General features: G+C 37.5%; 1 protein-coding gene across 1 annotated transcript in view; it reads right to left on the reverse strand.

The window, feature by feature from the left end:
* Nucleotides 1-22,091, reverse strand: part of LOC150107828 (uncharacterized) — a 290,123-nt gene that overhangs the window by 42,772 nt on the left and 225,260 nt on the right. The window contains exon 6 of the mRNA XM_090391582.1: nt 10,538-10,641. Within this exon, the coding sequence (XP_090247708.1) occupies nt 10,538-10,641 (104 nt within the window). The remainder of the gene's footprint in view (nt 1-10,537; nt 10,642-22,091) is intronic.

Below are 22,091 nucleotides of genomic sequence, written 5' to 3' on the forward strand. Positions count from 1 at the left end.
TATTATTATTATTCAGTCCGCGCGGTTAGCCTAGTGGCTTAGCGCTTCACAACCATATGCTTGGGGAAGGAGTGTCCTAGGTTCGATTCCAGTCGGAGACGTGAGGAGCTCAAGGATCTTCCTCAGCCATAGCCAAGTTAGCCGGCCTTGGGTGTGAACAGTAGGGTTTTTTCTGCCAGTTTATCTGGGGTTTTTCATCCCGCAAGCAGGCAAACCGGCCCCGTGAACACACAGGTTACAGTCATAAAAAATACTTACGGCAAGGAAGACAACGGGAAACCACCTTGCTCATAATCATCTCCCTAGTATGGTAGCATATAGCTACCCTCCCCTGGCAGTATGGCAGAAGGGAATAGATAGATAGATTATTATTCAGTCCTCCATGGAGTCAAAAGACTCATCGTGTGAGGTCCTTCCTAAGAAACACAAAGTCTATCATACCACTCCTTAAACTCATTGACTGTTCTCCTTGCTCACAGTTTCCTTTCGTAACTTCCAGGGATGGCCTCTTGTCATCATTCCTTCCCGCTGTTCAATCAAGCAAAAGAACTCCCCAGTGTCAACCCTGTAACCACCTCTCAACAGTTTAAAAGTCTCAATCATATCACCTCTCCTTCTTCTATCCACCAAACTCTGCAGCACTCCCTCAGCCGATCCTCATAACTATGCTTGTGCAGTCCTGAAACCATCTTTGTCATCCGTCTTTGTATCCTTTCCACAGTTAATTTATCCCCTTCAATTCCCGGGGACCAAATCTGAGAACAATAGTCTAAATGTGATCTGATCAGAGACTTATACAACGGAATGATAACCCTCTTATCTCTGCAGGTCGGTGTTCTTCTCATAATTGCAGCAATCCTCTGTGTTACCTTCACCACCTTTGCAATATGTCCCCTAAACTTCAAGTTTCTATCAATCATCAACCCCAGATCTCTTTTCTCTCCTACTTCCCATCGATGTATCCCAAACCTCAAGACCTTACATTTTGCTGCATTAAACCGACCCCCATTCATTTGCCCATCTATCTAGCTTATTTAAATCCTCTTGCAGGGCTACCACATCTGTACTATTACTAATAATCCTTCCCAGCTTCGCATCATCCGCAAACAACTGAATATCCCCTTGCAATCGACTGGTAATGTCATTGATATAAAGGTTAAACAATATAGGTCCTAGTACTAAGCCCTGTGGGACCCCACTTGTAACCCTCTACCTCCTTGAAACTGCTCCACCATACAAAACTCTCTGATACCTATCAGACAGCCAATCCTGAATCCAGTTGCCCAATCTGACATCCAGACCCATGTGCTGCAACTTAAATATCAGCTTATCATGTGGCACCCTGTCAAATACCTTCGCTAAGTCTAAGAAAATTGCAGTATATGCCTTTCTCTCATCTAATGTTCTTGTAACTTTATTATAAAAGGCTAGCATATTGCTAAAACAAGAGCGTCCTTTCACAAATCCATGTTGACTCTGACAGATAACATTACCCTCATCTGCCCAATGCTGTATACGGTCCCTCACTACTTTCTCCAAGATCTTAACAACTACTGATGACACACAGACTGGCCTATAATTAGACACTTCCAGTCTGTTACCACCCTTATGAAATGGCACTATCTTACCTTCCTTCCATTCCCTGTGCACCTTTCCTGTAGCCAGACTTTCATTGAAAAGCCAGGTTAAAGGCACTGTCAGTTACCTAGCACATTCTCTCAAAACTTGTGGTGAAATATCATCCAGTCCCACAACTTTACTGACATCCAGAGTACTCAGTATCTGAAACACACTCTCCTCCTGTACCTCTAAACCTTGAACCATCCCTATCCCTCTAGCATTAAAACTCACTCCTCTAGGATGAAATACTCCAATAAAGTGTTCATTGAACAATTCCACTATGTCCTCTGCATAAAAATGGGAATAGAGTAAGTCACTCTATTCCCATTTTTATCCCACAATATCATTCTTCCACAGTCATTTCTCCTCTTACTGGCCACATAGCTAAAAAATTCCGTAGGATTTTCTTTGGATCTTAGGGCCAATCTCCTCTCATATTCCAGTTTCGCTTTCCTTACCACACTATTCACTCTTCTGGTCTGTGTCTTATATTCTTCATGCATCTTCTCTTCACCTGTCTCCTTATATCTCTTCCATAGCCTCATTTTCGCATGCAATTCCTGTTTAATATTGTTTGTCATCCACTTCACTCCAAATTGTGTCCTCTTCTTCACTCGTGGTATACAACTTACCATTGCTGCTAACAAATATTCTTTCACAATTTCCCACGCACTAATGATATCCCGGCCTTCCAATTCCTCCCTCCATGAAACTTCTCGAAGTTGACGTCTGACACTATTATAATCGCCTGCATTATAATTCCACATAAGTTCCCGTCTCTTTGATACTCCTGCATGTCTATTCATTTTCCAAGTCAAAACCATATGGTCACTCTCTCCAACTGGTGGGAGAGATGTCAACTCAGTTATTATCAACTCTTCTGATGCTATAATCAAATCCAAAACTCTTGAATCTCTTGCTCCCTCTGTTACATGTTGCCTAAGACATTTGTCCCTCAAGAAGTCTAGAAATTCCATTCCCCTATTGCTACATGCATCTTCCTCTCTACAATTTATACTACTGTAGTTAAAATCTCCCAAAACAATCATTCTTCTTGCACTTGCCAAACTTAGCTGTCTAAACATCTCCTGGTCCCCATCCTCTGTGCTCCTGGGTCTGTAGCAACACCGCACTAAATATCCTGTCTTGCCTACCTCAACCTCATACCATACGCTCTCAAAATTATTTGTCTCACTTCCTTCCAAAGCCTCCACTCTTAGAGGACATAGGTCATCACTTATCATAAGCAGTACCCCACCACCACCAAGCTTTCCCCTCCTATCCTGACGAAAAATGCTATACCCAGCGACTTCTATTCCTGTTGTTATATCGCCTTCTGTTAACCACGTCTCAGTGATCGCAATAATTTTTGGCCAGGCTGATGCTATCTGCGACACCAATTCCTCTCCCTTATTCCAGATACTCCTGGCATTAGTATAAAGCATGTTAATGCCATTGTTTCTATACCCAATATTCCTTCTAATATTCCAGTTTTGCCTTCCTCACCATACTAGTGGCGTTCATCTTATATTCTTCATGTATCTGTCCTCCACCACTCTCCATATATCTCTTTTATAATCTCCTTTTTAACTGCAGTTCCTGTTTGATATCGTTTGTCATTCACCCATGGAATACAGCTTACTATTGCTGCTAACAAATACTCCTTCACAATTTCCAAAGCACTAATGATATCCTGGCCTTCCAATTCTGATACTTAAGACTATTATAATCACCCACCTTATAATTCCACATACGTTCCCTTTTCGTTGATACAATTGTATGTCGGTTCATCTTCCAAGTCAAAACCACATGGTCACTCTCTCTCCAACTGGTGAGAGAGATGTCTTCTCACTTATTATCTGCTCTTCTGATGCTATCACCAAATCCAAAACTCTTGAACCTCTTATTCCCTCTATTACATGCTACTGAAGACATTTGTCCTTTAAGAATTTCAGAAATTCTATCCCCTCCTTACTACTTGCATTTTCCTCTTCCCAGCTTATACTGATGTAGTTAAAATCTTCCATAACAATCACTCTTCTTGCACTTGCCAAGCTCTACTGCCTAAACATCTCCTGGTCCCCACTCTCTGTGCTCCCTGGTTTATAGCAGCACTCCACTAAATATCCATTCTTGGCCACTTCTACCTCACACCATATGCTTTCAAAAGCATTTGTGTCACTGCCTTCCAAAGCTTCCATTCCTAGAGGACATAAGTCATCACTTATCGTAAGGAGTACTCCACCACCACGTTTCCTTATCTATCCTGCCGAAAAATGCTGTACGCTGCTACTTCTATTCCTGTTATTATATCCTCTTCTGTCAACCATGTCTCGGTGATCCCAATAGTCTTTGGCCAGGCTGATGCTATTAGCACCACCAATTCCTCTCCTTTATTCTGGATACTTCTGGCATTAGTATAGAGCAGCGTTTCTCAACCTTTCTAAGGCCAAGGACCAGTAAAATGATGAAAACAATTCTACGGACAACTAAGTTACAGAGGTGTAGCTGGGAAAGGCGATCCGCCCCGGCAGGCACTTTTTTGGCGTTTAAGAAATCTTGCCTTCCTGTCTATAAAACAGCAACTGAGTTTTGAAATAGACTTCGACAATGTGATTGACGATTTTGCAAACAGAAAAGCAAGAAAAATAACATTTTAGAATGTTGGAATTAAAGTTTTACTTCAAAAATAAACGTGTTTTTAATTTATTTCCCTATATGTCTTTTGACTTTTTGTAATTTTTTTAAAAACCTAAGTAGGGGAATTACAAACATATCGGAAAAATTGTGCCATTTATAACATAATAAATCTAAAAGCATGTTTTGTATACATATGGAAACATAATTAATTAAATTGAAAGTAAACGATTAAAAGTGTATCATCATTGAACAAAGTTTTAATTTTTATTAAACAAATAAATAATATGATCTAATAATGTTACTATTTACTTTTAATGAGATGGTTGAGCTTCTCGGCCATTGCAGAGTTGCAGGATATTTGGCTTAATATTGGTCAAATTCAGTCGAAGATCGGCACACACACGCACACGAAGCCGATTTCTGTCTTTTGTTTTTATTTGAAGGAGCAATGAAAATCCTTTCTCACAAAGATAGGTTGTTACATGATGATTTTCAATGCTGCTTTAGATAATTCGGGAAATTCACTTCTCACTGAAGGCGAAGTCCAAAACGAGCCAAACCAAGATCACGGAATTGCATTTTAAGCCCACTGTCACTTGAAAGCTCAATTAACTTCTTTTTTCGATAATAAAGGTCGTTCTCGTGACTACAAGCCTGAAATGGATTGCGAACCCAGAGAAATTTCTTATACAAGTTATTTGGAAAATATGTTTCAAAATTCTGTTTCAGATTTTTGAGGAGGTAAGTCACAAACCCTTTCTAGGAAACTCAGAATCAACAAAAATATAATTTTTCACTAAAAAGGATTCCAATGTTAGAAAAGGTGCAAATTGTCTATTTTTTACATAATTAATCCATAAAACCAGTTTTTTCTCGAATGCCTTAATTTTGTTGTGGGCATCAAGAACAGTTAAAGAATTTTCCTCAAGGGAGAGATTTAACTCATTTAATTCTGAAAAATGTCTGAAAGATAGGATAGTATTGATAACCATGCTTCATCAACAAGGAGTGATGCAAAATCAGAATTACATTCATTTACAAATAAGACTTCATGCCTTAATTGAAATGACCTTGTTAGTACTTCACCCCTGGAAAGCCAGCGAATTTCAGAATGAAACAAAAGTTGTATATATTCACTGCCCATTTCATCGCAGAGTACTGAAAATAACCTGTTATTTAACGGTTATTTTCATTACTCTTCGAGCATTAATAAAATTAACTAGCTTTACAGCATTGTATAGCAGTTTTAAAATCTGGTGGCATTCCTTTGGAGGCTAACTCTTCCCTGTGTATGAAACAATGTACCAAATTCATATCCAGAGCTACTTCCTTGACCACAGAAACAACCCCACTATGCCTGTCTGTAAAGGCACGAGCTCTATCCAAACAGAAGCCTACATATTTACCCCACTTGATCCCTTTGTGTATTATGTAATTATTGAGAGTGTGAAATATTTCTTCTCTAGTTGTTCAGGATGGCAAAGTTCTACAAAACAGAATATCATCATGAATGTTCTTATCATGCGCATATCTTACGTAGCATATGAACTGCACATCACTTGTAACATGAGTAGTCTCGTCTATTTGTAACGCATAATAAGGGCTCTTTAACTCTTTCGATTAATTGACATTCTACGTCACCTGCCATATCATTAATTCTGCGACCGACATTGTCATTTGAAATAGGAATGAAATCAACAACTTTTAGTAACTTGTTGCCAAACAAGTTACTAAAACAGTTTTTACCACATCTTTTATAGCTGGAAGTAGCAAATTTTCCCGATAGAATGAGGCATCCCTGTTTTCGCTATGCGCAAACTTAAGCGATAGGATGCTTCCAGTGCCTTGCCATTAATGGAACCCATGGCCGAAACTATATCTTTCCCATCATTTAATGTCCCTAAGCGTCGCTGAAAAAATTCAATTGGCTTATTTTTCACATCGCAATGTTTAGTTTCTAAATGTCGTCGGAGTTTTGCAGGTTTCATGCAGTCGTTCAACAACACTTCATTACACAAAACACATTGAGGTTTCTGTTCATTTTCATCTCCACACCAAGTAAACCCAAATTCCAAATACCACTGTTATATTTCCTACTGTATTTTTTCTTTGAACTGCTTGTTTCTTCTTCAGATTTACTCACCGTTACAACACTTGAATCACAATTAGGGTTAGCATCACCTGTTTCATTTGCCCTTCTTTTCAAAGTCCTAGTTCTAAGCCACTTTTCCATTATTAAAAAACGTTTCAAAAATATATAAATATACAATAGTGGGGTTAACTCAGGACACATTTTGTCCAATTATCACTTAGCACTTCTCAAAATATACTGAACCTTGGTTGAAGGAGGGAAACCTTCAATCATAAAAATCAATAAACAACAAGCAATTGGTTGAAATGTGGATAACGCATTTCAACCAATTGCGTTAAATGTTCTCTTCAAATCTGAAAAAACATCAAGGGAGGGCGGAAGCAATAAAACTATATTATTGTTCACTTCACCCCTCTTTTATTATTGTTCATTCTGCCACTACAGATTTAGCGGCAGAATGACGAATAATAAAAAGGGTGAAGTGAACAATAATATAGTTTTATTGCTTTCGCCTTTGAACATTCTGACGATATTTGTTGCTTTTGTAAGTCTCCATTTGATTTCAATAATTTTTACTTATTCAATTTTAATTTGTTTAGATAATTAAAAAATATATATTTATTTAATTAATTTAAGTCTGCCTGTGGACCACCTGTCCCATCGTCGAGGACCACAGGTTGAGAAACACTAGTATAGAGTTTCTCAATTGGTATAGAGTTTCTGGTATAGAAGCAGTGACATTTTTATGTCACTGCTTCTATACTTATCACTGTCCCCTCTCAACCCCTCCCCGGGCTCAATGTTACCTGACGTCATTCCCCTTCCCCCAAGAGGCCACCCCTACTACCATCCATCCTGGGAATTCTAGTTTTCCCTGCATCTACACACTGACTCGTTCAGAAAACAGCAATCTTTCCAAATGCCTTCGTCCTTCCTCATTGAAATGCAAGCGATCTCTAGCATACAGTTCCCTTCTGTCCTCAAATGCCCTCCAAGCATCCACGTATTCCAATCCTCTCTTCTCACACATTCTGGCTATTATGCGATTCAGTATTGCTGCTCTTCTGCTCAGCTCATCACTATCATACCTGGGCAACACACACACACACACAATCTTCCCTCTCTGCATTTCCTTTTGCACAACTTCAAGCAAGAATCTCAGATCTCTCGCCACCTGATTTACAAGATTTACCTCCTGATTTACCTCTCAAGTCATTTGTGCCCACCATCACAATCATTCCATCCATCCTTTTACCCTTCTTAATCGTCATAGCCACATTTTCTATCATCCCTTCAGGCAAACACACCTCTGGCATCCTATCTTGCACACCAGAGATCATCTAGTCTCCATGCATCACACCTCTAACCACTCTCTCTCCTCTAACTCTTTCTCTCTGTGGGTTCCCCTACTTGCCTGCTGTCCTCGCATCACTCTGTCCCTGGTTCTAGCACTCCCTCGCATTCTTCTCATTTCCTCTCTCTGACTGTTTCCATCATCCCCTCCTCTATCATTCCCATTACTCTCTCTCACTCCCTCTCTTCTACTGTTTCTATTCTCTCCTCTTCTATCATTCCCATACCTCCCACTCCTTTCCTCTCGCCTACTGTTTCCATTCTCTCCTCTTAGCATTCCCATACCTCTCTCTCTCATTCCCTCTCTCCTACGCAATGAAATTTATCTATACCTAAATAAAATCATAAACACCCAAGCTCATGGCATAATTTAAAACTGCAGCCTGCCTGTTTATTAAAGAGCAGATATACTAACCACTCAGTCAACCATGTAATCAAGTGCATCCAAATTAGCTTGACTTTAGTAAATTATCTGCATTATGTATCTGATGAAGAGATGGCCCTTTTATTGATTACTGTAAAATGATTGACTCTTGAGTTTGGACTTAAATCTTTCTTAATCTTTTCAGATATCCGAAGCCTGTTTTCTAATTTTGACTTCTAAATATAGTACAAAATGTCTACTTTAACAATTCCTAGGTATTTGTAAGGTTCATCATGGGACAAGGTTTTAACTCTACTTCCACCTGAAAATTTGATTCCGTTGCTGTTTCCTTAAGCTATAGATCAGAGGTGGCCAACTATGCATCCTTTTGGAGACAAAATAATTCTGGTAAGACTCAGAAGAGCTGCAACCTTTGACCGATGTGATGGTATGGGAGTGAGTGTGCGCATAGCGAAGTTGTAATGAACTTGTAAGAACTCTCTTTGACTAATTACACACCTAATTTTAAAGAGCTTACTAAGAAAATGTATACAAGGAAGGTCCTCTACTAGTAAATAACTAAAATTTGTGTTTTGACTTTAAAATTATTCTAATTGTTCAAAGTAAACTTTGTTTAATGTGTTTAAAATTAAAAGTTTTTATTGCAGTAATTTTTATTACTCCTGCTTTTTCACTCTCTTCTCTCTTTTTGTTTTTATTTTGTTTGTCTTTTTTGCTGTCTCCTCTTCTCTTTTTTGTTTATTTTTTCCTGGTAGATCACGAACAGCTGCGTGATGTATGGACGCAAGCGGCATGCAGCCAGTGAGCCACATTGTGGCCATCCCTGCTATAGATAGTACTGCATGTTTATCACCTCCAAATTATATACAAATGTCCCTGCTGACAATTAATACTATATTGAACAGATTCAATTTCTCTGGATGATTTTCCATATAACTTAAAATCATCCACGTGATCATCTGATATTTTTTTCTTGCTTGCTTTGATGTATCATACCCAAAGCCAAAGTTTTCTTGAGGTTTAATGTTACAGGAATCACTGCTAGAATGAACAGTAGATGTGATAATGAATTACCTTGGAAAATTCCTCCTTTGATATTGGAACTCAGATTATCTGATTGATTACACCCAGTTGGATGTTCCATGTGGTTGTAACTGCTGCTAGAAATTTCCTGATTTTTAGTCACTCCAAAAATTTCTAGACATTTTCTTATCTAAATATGTGTCATGGCATAAAATGTTTCTTATATCTAACCCATGAAAATATAAGTTTAATTTTTTTTGAATTAACAATTAGTCATTTGAAGTTTAGGCAACAGTCCTTTTGTTGAATAAGCATGAGCCAAAAACTGATAAATGTTGATAATTCAGACTTGCTAGGATCCAGTGAATAACTTAATGGTGGCAGTCGAGTTACTGGATGGTAATTACTTGTAAATAGCTCCTTTGTCTTTCAAAATCAGTAATGTCCTCTGGTTATCATCCATGCTTCCAGGTGTTCAATTGATGAGACAGTCAATCATGAGTGCTGGTCAGTTCAAACAAAAACCGTGCAGTTATGATTATTATAAATATATTTTAATTGTAAATTAAAGATGCCAAGAAATTATATTCTTGGTTTCATCCTTTATCCAAGTGTAAGCAAAACAAAGTTTGCATGTGAAGTAACTTCACAACTGGGCTACTTGCATATAGAGGCTAATAACCTCACATCAGTTGCCTTGGGATATTAAGGCAAGTTAAGTTACTTCACGTGCAAACTTTGTTTGCTTACACTTGGATAAAAGATGAAACCAAGAATTCAATTTACAGTAAAACCAAGTGAAAAAACTTTCAACATCTCTCTCTCTCTCTCTCTAATCCAGAGTATTTTAATAATAAGGTGTGACAACTTTTAACTACTTCTATATAGGAAATATAAGATTTCAGCATTACTTCAACCTTAGTATCACTTCTGGTTCTGATTCCCACTGATGAGATAGCAATAAAGGTCAAACTGGTCTAGGTAGTAGCCCTTCCCATAATGCACAGCCGCCCTGGTTTGTGTATCTGCTCTCCAGCCAAAGGGATGTGGGTTCGAATCCCACCGTGGGCATGGATGTTTGTGATTGTCTGTGAAAATACTAGTAGTGGTGGTGGTCGGCAGTAGATGGCATTGGTGTAGATGGTGAAAGTAGTTGTAGTTGGTAGATTTAAGTGGTGGATATGGAGAGTTGTACAGTAGGTTCCCTTCCTCAATGAGTCTTTGGAGGTACCATGTGATAATAATAATAATAATAATAAACTCATTCGTGATGTTCACATGCAAACTTTATTCGCTTACACCTGGATAAAGGATGAAACCAAGAATATAATTTCTTGGTATCTTTAATTTATAGTAAAACAGTGAAAAAACTTTCAACATTCATTTTACTTATAAAGCTGAACAACATTAAAATAATAAATCACCTGTGGTAATAGGTCTTCAATTTTTAACATTGGCCCAGAAGGAATGGAACTACCAGTTACAACCCTCAGTGCTTCTTTTAATTCTTCTTGACTGAATGGTTCACCTAAAATAAATTCTTAGAGTGAATTAATGTGAATTATTTACAATTACCATCTTGCAGCAAGAACTAAAACACATTAAATGGGACATCATAGGTTTAAGAGAAGTTCGCAGGCAAGATGAACAATTAATAAAACTAAAAAATGGAGACTACTTATACTATTATGGGAAAACTAAAGGAAAATACAGAGTTGGATTTCTAATTATTATTATTATCCAGGCCTCCATGGAGTCAAAAGACTCATCGTGGGAGGTCGTTTTAAGGAAACACAAAGCTCATCATACCACTCCTTCAACCCATTGACCGCTGTCGCTCCAACCACTCTCTGTCTCAGGCAACGCATTCCAAGGTTCAACCACCATCCAAACAAAGAAACCACACCTCACCCTCTTGCACACAGCCTCCTTTTGTAACCTCCAGGGAAGGCCCCCTTGTCATCGCTCCTTCCTGTCGTTCCACCAAGTGAAAGAAGTCTCCAATGTCTACCCTGTAACTGCCTCTCAACAGTTTAAAAGTCCTGATCATATCACCTCTTCTATCCACCAAACTCTGCAGTCCACATTCCCTCAGTCGATCCTCATAACTCATATTGTACAGTCGTGAAACCATCTTTGTTATCCGCCTCTGTACCCTTTCCACAGTCAACTTATCCCCTTCAAATCCTGGGGACCAAATCTGAGAACAATAGTCTAAGTGTGGTCTGATCTGGGTCATATACAATGGAATGATAATTCTTTTATCTCTGCAGGTCAGCATCCTTCTCAGTATTGCAGCAATCCTCTGAGTTACCTTCACTACCTTTGCAATATGTTCCCTGAATTTCAGTTTTCTGTCAATCATCCCCCCCCCCAGTTTTCTTGTCTCCTCTACTTCCTCCAGTACAGCTCCTCCAATCGAGTATGCATCCTCTCATTGATGGATCCCAAACCTCAAGACTTTACATTTTGCTGCATTGAACAGACATCCCCATTCATTTGCCATCTGTCTGGTTTATTCAAATCCTCTTGCAAGGCTGCCACATCTGCACTATTACTGATAACCCTTCCAAGCTTCACATCATCTGCAAACAACTGAACGTCCCCTTGCAATCCATTGATATAAAGATTGAACAATACAGGTCCCAGTACTGAGCCTTGGGAACCCCACTTGTAACCTTCTGCTTCATTGATATTGCCCCACCATACACAACTCTCTGATAGCTATCAATCAGCCAATCCTGAATCCATTTGACTAACCTGACATTTAAACCCATGTGCTGCAACTTAAATATCAGCTTATCATGTGGCACCATGTCAAACACCTTTGCAAAATCCAAAAAAATGGCAGTATATGCCTTTTCCTCATCAACTGCTCTTGTCACTTTATTATAAAAGGCAATCATATTACTAAAGCAAGAGTGCCCCTTAACAAATCCATCTTGATTCTCACATATAACATTACCCTCATCTGCCCAACTCTGTATATGGTCCCTCACTAATTTCTCCAAGACTTTAACAACTACTGATGACACACAAACAGGCCTATAATTAGACACTTCCAATCTGCTACTGCCCTTATGCAATCGCACTATCTTACCTTCCTTCCATTCCCTGGGCACCTTTCCTGTAGCCAGACTTCCATTGAAAAGCCAGCTCAAAGGAGCTGTCAGTTCTTTAGCACATTCTCTCAAAACTCGTGGTGAAATACCATCCAATTCCACAGCTTTACTGACATCCAGAGTACTCAATATTTGGAACACACTCTCCTCCTGCACCTCTAAACCCTGAACCTGCCCTATCCCTCTAGTATTAAAAACCTCCTCCAGGATGAAATACTCCAATAAAGTGCTCATTGAACAACTCCACTATGTCCTCTGCATCAGTCACTCTATTCCTATTTTTATCTCACAATGTCATTCTTCCAAAATCATTTCTCTGCCTACTGGCCACATAGCTAAAAAAAAATTCCCTAGGATTTTCTTTGGATCTTAGTGCCAATCTCTTCTCATATTCCAGTTTTACCTTCCTCACCATTCTGATCACTCTCCTGGCCTGCATCTTAAATTCTTCGTGTATCTGTCCTCCACCCCTCTCCTTATATCTCTTCCATAATCTCCTTTTTAACTGTAGTTTATGTTTGATATCGTTTGTCATCCACTTTATACCAAATTATGTCTGCTTCTTCACCCATGGAATACAGCTTACTATTGCTGCTAACATATATTCTTTCACAATTTCCCAAGCACTAATGATATCCTGGCCTTCCATTTCTGCCCTCCATTGAACTGACCCTAGTTGATACCTAAGACTATTATAATCACCTGCCTTATAATTTTACATACGTTCCCTTTTCTTTGATACATCGGCATGTCTGTTCATCTTCCAAGTCAAAACCATATGGTCACTCTCTCCAACTGGTGGGAGAGATTTCATCTCACTTATTATCAGCTCTTTTGATGCTATGACCAAATCCCAAACTCTTGAACCTCTTGTTCCCTCTATTACATGCTGCCGAAGACATTTGTCCTTCAAGAATTTCAGAAATTCTATCCCCTTCTTACTTCTTGCATTTTCCTCTTCCCAGCTTATACTGCTGTAGTTAAAACCTCCCATAACAATCATTCTTCTTGCAATTGCCAAGCTCAACTGCCTAAACATCTCCTGATCCCCACCCTCTGTGCTTCGTGGTTTATAGCAACACCCCACTAAATATCCTGTCTTGGCCACTTCTACCGCACACCATATGCTTTCAAAACAATTTGTGTCACTTCCTTCCAAAGCCTCCACTCTTAAAGGACATAAGTCATGACTTATCATAAGCAGTACTCCACCACCACCACATTTTCCTTTCCTATCCTGCCGAAAAATGCTGTACCTCACTTCAATTCCGGTTATTATATCATCCTCCGTCAACAACGTCTCAGAGTTAAGAAAACAATTGTACACCTTATAGAAGAATTTATTTATAAAGATGAAGGAATAATAGAAATCACACTTAAAATAAACTCCAAACTTAAATTCAGGATCATCCAAATATATGCTCCCACCTCATTCCACACTGATGAAGAGATAGAAGCATTTTATTACTCAATGCAGCACACTGTAGACAAAAAAAGAAATAGCAATCAAAACTTTACTATAGTAATAGGCAAGTTTAATGCCAAAGTAGGTCATCCTATTAAAAAAATAGACACAATAGGACGATATGTATATGGTACAAGCAGCAACTTAGGAATGGTTCTTACAGAATTCTCTATCAGTAACAAGCTTTACATTATGAATACATTTTTTGAGAAAGTCCTTAAAAGAAAATGGACATTGAGAAGTCCAAATGGAGAAATAAAAAATGAAATAGATTAATAATAATAATAATAATAATAATATTATTATTATTATTATTAATGTGTATTATCGACACAGATGTTGATAATACACAACCCAAGAATCATACGCCCTGCATCACTATCGATACATTGTCACACATACCGCTGCATTAACAGCAAAAATACCTGCCAATGTTCCGAAATCAAACCTGTAACACACGCAAAATACCTCGGTCTCTATATAGATTCCCACTTTAAATGGACAAAACATATAGAATACCTACACACCAAACTCTGGATCATCGCAGCAAAACTCTTCCAAGTTAAAGACATTATTCCACCCAACATAAAAAAAACTCCTATATCACATTATCTGCGAATCCCTACTCAGATACGGAATAACAGTCTATGCAAATACATCAAACAGCCACCTAACAAAATTGAAACACTACACAGGAAAATCGTGTCAACAGTGATCTGGACACCTTACATGCAACAACCAATATCCGACAAGCACATGGCGATACACGGAATTCTGAGCATTAAAAACCTAAAACACTACATGACATTAACAGGGAATTATTTCAACATCACCTATCGAAATAACAGAGACACATATCGTATAACACGACCTGCAACAACTCTATACATCCCCACACCTTTCAACAACTCATACGGATCTTTTGTGAGATCACATCAGATACCCACGCAGCTCAACAACCTACCAAGACAGTTAAAATACGTAGATAACTACAGAACATTAAAAAACGAACTCTGGAAAATATACCAACAAAGTTAAGAAACCATTAACACTAATATACACATCATAAATCACTAGCATCCAATGCCTACATCCCATACATAAACAGTTGCAACAACACAAATAGTGAAGGCTAAATCCCACTCTCTTCATAAAAGCTAACCCAAGCTTCGAAGCAGGTGGGATTAACTTGCCTCACTCATCTACAAATAATGCTTATAAGCAAATGCAGAAATTTGTATGAATAATCACTTTTTCTCAAACTTAAAAATAAATAAATAAATAAACAAAAATAAAATAAAAAACAAAAAATTATACAAAATATTCTGTATAATCTTCATTGTTAATATTAGAACATGTATTGTAAATACATAATATAAAGGCAAAAAAGTATTACTAAAAATTTTTAATTGAAATCCAATTAATATATAATATATAATAATAATAATAATATAATAATATATTATATTATTATTATAATATACTCACTATAATATACTCATTATAATATACTCACTATATAATAATAATAATAATATTATTATTATTATTAATGAGTCTTTTGACTCCTTGGAGGAGTCAAAAGACTCATCACGGGAGGCCTTCCTAGGAATATCAAGTCTATCAAGACTGATCCTGGGAGGTCCCTCCTAGGAAACACAAAGTCTATCATACCACTCCTTAAACTCATTGACTGTTCTCACTCTCACCACTCTATCAGGCAATGCATTCCACGGTTCAACCACCCTCCATGCAAAGAAACCACTCACCCTCTTGCTCATCTCACTATATAAACATTTATATACTATGTAACAATAAAGAAATAGTTCAAGATATGTCAGCACTAAATCAAGTAAAAACAGGAAGTGGCCACCAAATGGTGAGAGCCAAAATTAAAATAAACCCCAAATTGGAAAGAATAAAATGGCTAAACAACAAAAAATCAAGAAGTTTTGACTTAAAACCTATTGAAAACAGAAGAAGGATTACGAAGAAAAACTCAATCAAAAACTAGTCTTAATAAATATATTTGAAGAAGAAGACATAAACAAAATAAGCGGAAACCTAACGGAAGTAATAATCTCAGCAGCCAATGAATTCAAAAGCAACAAACAAAAAGGACCATAAACTTTCAGAGGAAACCTTACAACTACTAAAAAAGAGACGAAATATGAAACAAGACAAAAACTTAATTTCTTAAATAGAATATATAGAACTATGCAAAACATTAAGAAAAAAGATAAGAAATAAAATAAGATCTTATAACACTAAAAAATTAAAAGAAACAATTGAAAAGAATAAAAATATGAAAATACTAAGAAAACATTTATCAGTTGCAAAAGTCAAATAACTGCAATAAAAGACAAGAATGGAACTATAATAAGGAACCAAGTACAAATCCTAAGCAGGCTAGAAGAATTTTATAAAAAACTCTGTAGTGATCCTTCCATAAATAAATCAAATAAAAATAACTCTTCTCCATCGCATGTAGAATTCATCCCCCCTCCCATTCACTTCAGATGAAACAAAACAAACATTAAATTAAATGAAAAATGGAAAATGTCTTGGTGAAGATCTAATTCACACAGAATTAATTAAATGGGGAGGAAATAATATAATTCAACATGTCACAAACTTACTAAATCTATGCCTAGAAGAAGGGAAGATAACAGAAAACTGGAAAAATGCTACCCTGATATTGTTATTTAAAAAAGGGGACAAAGAAGAAGTGGAGAGCTATAGACCAATTAGTATTCTCTCCAATCTGTACAAAATTCTCACAAAAGTAATAACAAACAGGTTAACTCCTCTTCTAGACTCAAATTAACCAGTAGAACAAGCAAGGTTCTGTAAAGGCTTTAACAAAATTGATCATATTCATACAATAAAACAAATAATAGAAAAAGCAGAAGAAAACTAATTGTCTATATGCTTAGCCTTTATTGATTATGAAAAAGCATTTGATTATATCAAAACTAATGCAATAATCAAAGCACTCCAGAATCAGGGAGTTCCTGGAGAATATATGTACCTCCTCCAGGAAATATACCACGCTGCAACAACAACAACAATCCAACTTCACACAAGTAGCAATAAAATATCAATTGAAAAAGGTATCCGACAGGGAGACTATCATCCAAAATCTTTACAGCAGTCTTTCAAGAAATATTTAATAATATAAACTGGACAAACCTTGGTATAAAAATTAATAACAGAAACTTAACACACCTAAGATATGCAGATGATATCATAATTTTTGCAAACACTCCAGAAGACCTTAATAGAATGATAGAACACCTATATCATGAAAGCAGAAAAGTCGGTCTAAAAATAAACAGAGAAAAAACTAAAATCATGTTTAATCATTTTGTAACACCAAAAAGCATAATAATAGAAAACAATTTCTTGGAAAGAGTCTCTTCATATACATACTTAGGTCATCTCATTGATGTAAACTGTGGACTCCAAAAGGAAATAAATAGCAGAGTTCAACTTGCCTGGGGTGCATTCAGAAAATTGAAAAGCATTTTTCAAAACAATGATGTCTCACTCTGTTTAAAAAGGAAGACATTTAATCAGTGTATACTTCCAGTCATCACATATGGTTGTGAAACTTGGTCTCTAACAAAAGCACTGGCAAATAATCTAACAACAACTCAAAGAAAAATGGAGAGGTTGATGCTAGGCATCACATTAAAAGATAAGAAGCAAAACTCCTGGATAAGAAGCCAGACTCACATCACTAACATCATTCTTCACCATAAGCGATTAAAATGGAAATGGGCCAGATATCTATCCAGGAGAGAAGATGCGCGATGGACCACTATAGTAATGAACTGGATTCCAAAAGAAGGGGAAACGAGGCTGAGGACGTCCTAAAAGAAGATGGAGCGATGAACTGTCAAAATTAGTTGTGAAAAATTGGTCAACCATTGCCAAGAACAGAGAAAGGTGGAAAGAACTGGAGGAGGCCTTCGTCCAGCAGTGGACAGAAAATGGCTAAAAAGAAGAAGATATACAATTATTATTATGGTTATAATTTCCTTGAAGTCATTCCTTGACAAAATTGCCCATTTTCATTGGAGACAATATCTTACCTTTTGTATGTTTTAGTGCAACCTTGGAAAATTTCCGCAATTTTGGAAAATGCTTAGTTTTTGAATTAATTGATATTTTGATAGGAACTCTTTCCTGTCCAACAGTCGTTCATCTGATTGAAGTCTATGGGTGACCGTAGCAGATGTACCGATTATGTGAACAGGCATTTCGTCTCCCTGCATCATTGTGATGCAGGATCTTTAGAGGAGGAGGAGGAAAGCATCTCGCTGGTACCTAATCTAATCTAACCTAATAGTCGCTGGCAGGAAAATGCAGCCGAACACCTAACCTAACCAAACCAAACTAACCTAACCTAGCTGGGGGGGAAATGCAGCCGTACACCGGTGTACCGCTCACGCAAAAATGCGTCTGCTCCAGTCTCTCGTAGACTGCCATATTAACGAACTGTCCATTGGCAGGGAAAGAGTCTGATTTTGGAAATGGATTTTTGGAAAAAATAAATAATGAGCGCTAATTTTTATGAGTTGCGTTGTAATTATCGAAAGCTAAGAAATTGTCTGATATGCTACGTTACGCATTTAAAGAGGAAATGACCCCAAGTAACTATAGCCATTATTATAGTTGAATCTTACTCTATCAAATGCATTAGAGACCACAGAAATAGATGTTATAGTGAATTTCCTTCAGAATAGCACTGTGCCTGTGGGGTTTTGGTTTGGACTTTTCATTTTCAGTAGTTTGTTACAGTTGATTGTTTTATTATTATTATTATTCTATATCAAAATCTCAGGGGGGAGGGCTACCCTAGATCACATTATACCAAAAACACTTAACTTCGCCATTCATTCACTCACTCACAGCACTTCATGATAATTATTTATCCCCCATTCCTTTGCTTATTACATCACTTCTTAAATATTAAGAAGGATCAACCCCTTTGTTCTTTCTCTCTCTCTCTCTCTTTGCCATGCACTGAAGAAACCGTCGTTCTTTTTAATCCTAAAGATTCTTGTCTCCTTCTTCACCTTTTGTCTCTGAAATTTTATAAATATTTCACATTGTCTTAGTCTATCCTCACTATTCAGTTTCCATGTTTGATATTATCTTGGCTACCTGCTTTCTAATCTTCTCCTATATTTCATAATTTTCCTCTTCCAGACATTTGGGTGATTAATTTTCTGTGCTGAAATCCAAATGCCTTGTCAAAGCTCTAAAGAGAGCAACAATAACTGAATATCCCTATCACCAGGGGCAGACCAAGGGTATTTGCTGCCTGGGTACAAACTTTTATCGGCCGCCCCTAATACTGCATTGTATGATCCAAATTAGATATTAGTTACACATAAAATGCCGCCCTATCAATGTTGCTGCCCGGGAGCGGTGCACCCTCAGGTTGGCACGGCCCTACCTATCACTTAGGTTCCTTCTCAGTAATCCTTTCTGTTCAATTGTGTATCTTCTTTAACTTCAATTCTTTACCTGAAAAATCACTAAAACTTTGTCTACTTAAAATTTTTTGTGGTAAATAGTCTGCTATATCTCCAATTCACAAATTGGTAACAACTGAACTAACCTGTGTTCTCTGATATTTCTGTCAATCTAATGAAGTCTTCATGAAAGAATACCACATCAAAGTAATTCCCTAGTACAGTAGTCTCCCTTATCTGAGGATTCGCTGTCTGCAGTTTCAGTTACCCATGTTCAACCTTGGTCCGAAAATATTAAATGGAAAATTCCAGAAATAAACAATTCATAAGTTTTAAATTGTGCCATTCTGAGCAGCATGATGAAATCTCGTGTGGTCCTGCACAGGACGTGAATCATCCATTTGTCCAGCATATTCACTATACTTATGCTATCTACCTGTTAATCACTTAGAATCTGTCATTCCTTCCTGATTTACACTCACACATAGACCCACACTTCGCTGTGTAGGCATTCAAAACCAAAATTCTATGGAATAGGTTGGTTAATCCTTATTCCAGGAATGTCTTATGTCTGTAGATGTGCATGTTCACAGGGTCAGTTTGCCTGTTCTGGGGGAAAAACTTGAGTTTCCAGGTGAAAAATACCCTCTACCTCTGTATGAGGCTAACTTACCTTTAATCAAAAGAGACCAGATAAGGTTCCTCATTTCATGGACAGGTATCAAACCCAGGACTTTCTGACCAAAGTAGCAGTTCAAAAATATTAAATGGGAAATTCCAGAAATAAACAATTCATAAGTTTTAAATTGCATGCCATTCTGATTAGTTCTCGCTAATCAGGTTAACTGTTGTGGTATCATGGTGCTTGTGTTCAAGTAACCCTTATTTTACTTAATAATGGCCATAAAGCTCAAGGGTAGTGATGCTAGCAATTCGGATGTGCCAAAGAGAGCTCTAAATACTTCCTTTAAGTGAAAAGGTGAAAGTTCTCAACTTCATAAGGAAAGAAAAAAATCATATGCTGAGGTTGTTAAGATTCCATTCACATAACTTTTATTACAATATATTGTTTTAATTGTTCTATTTTATTATTAATTATTGTTGTTAATCTCTTTACTGTGCCTAATTTATAAATTAAACTTCATCATAGGTATGTATGTATAGAAAAAAACATAGCATATATAGGGTTCGGCACTATCCACGGTTTCAGATATCCACTGAGTCTTGAAACATATCCTCCACAGATAAGGATAGACTACTGCATTCTCCCTAGTTTTACATCATCTGCAAATTGAAACAGTCAACTCTCACTATAACCTGCTGAAAGGAGTGGAAGGAATAGTCTGTTTCACTAGAAGGTTTGCTATAATGAAGTGGAGTGTTGTGATGAATGAAGTAGAGGTGAATAGTCTATTACAGAACCTTAATGTGAATACATCTGTGGGATTGGATGGTATACCGGCACGGGTCTTGTGTGAAGCGGCTAAGGAATTATCAGTGCCCTTGACCATGTCGTTTAATCTGAGTCTCAGGTCTGGTTTAGTCCCAAAGGTGTGGAAAAATGATAGCAGGTCTATGGAATGAACCATATGAGAACAGGTTGAAGATTTGTGGGTTGCAGAAACTAGTTGATAGGTGGAAAAGGGGAGATATGATTGAGACATTCAAATTGCTAAAGGGATTCTATAGGATTAATTCAGAGGATATTTTTGAGATCAGGACTGGTGGTGGGAGAACTAGGGGACATCTATGGAAGCTGGGCAAGAGTGTGGTTAGCAGGGGTGTTAGAGCTGGGTTCTTTACTTTTAGAGTGGTAAATGAGTGGAATAAGCTGCCAGAGTCTGTTGTGGGTGCTATGATGGTAAGCGAGTTCAAGGCAAGGTATCATAGATACTGTGAGAATGTCGTATAGTTATGTGGACATGATGTTTAGGGCCTCCCTCGATGAGTCTAAGACTCCCTGGAGTTGCCCGAAATAATAATAATGATGATGAACTGCCTTTAAAAGAGTACTGATGCTATGGGGACTATGGAGACTTTAATGAGTTTACTATAGTGAGGGGGGTGACTGTATTACCATTAAATCATCACCATTAAACCATCCAAAGCATTATTATTATATAACAGCAGAGACTGGTTACTAGGCTATTATCCATCACCCATCAAATCCAGTTTATGCAATATGGTGCAACATGATATTCTGTTGGATGCCTTTGAAATTTCGAAATACCACTGCTAATTTGTTCCTCTTAGCTAAGTAGTTGCTTTATTAAAAATCAGTAAATTATTAAACATAAAACATAAGCTAAAACATAATTGCAACACTGGTCCAGAAATTACAAAGCATCAGTCCCCACACCAAAAATGCCAACTAGCCTAAAAAAATAAAATATTTCTTCCCTCACATCATTTATGAAATAGAGTTACTTTAGCTTTTTCTATTCCTTTGGGACAATACATATTAAAATATTTGTTAACACGTTCGCTGCCACGCTACTTTGGCATGGTCTGTTCCCCTACGCCGAGCAGTTTTACTTCTTCAAGGTCAGTACGATAATCTCGTTACCGGAGGTAAACGACCTACGAGTATACTCGTAGTTGGCTTGTACAGAGCATATACGGTCTATGAGAATACACAGTTTTGAAGCTAGCCCCACAAGCCAAGCATTTTCACTTCTTCATGGTCACTACAATAATCTCGTTCCCTGCGGTAAGCGTCCTACGAGTATACTCGTAGCTGGCTTGTGAAGCAGGTTTACCCACTACGAGTATACTCGTAGTTGGCAGCGAACGTGTTAAACAACCAATCAATCATCTGATAACAGAAAGCAGCAACAGAAAATGTCTGATACAATATAAAAATACCAATATGGGAGCACAGGGAGTCAACTGCAAGCACTATCTG

Source organism: Typopeltis vanoorti, chromosome 4 (assembly GCF_054136105.1).
Source record: "Typopeltis vanoorti isolate ZY-2024b chromosome 4, IOZ_Tvanoo_1.0, whole genome shotgun sequence".
Taxonomy (NCBI): Eukaryota; Metazoa; Arthropoda; class Arachnida; order Uropygi; family Thelyphonidae; genus Typopeltis; species Typopeltis vanoorti.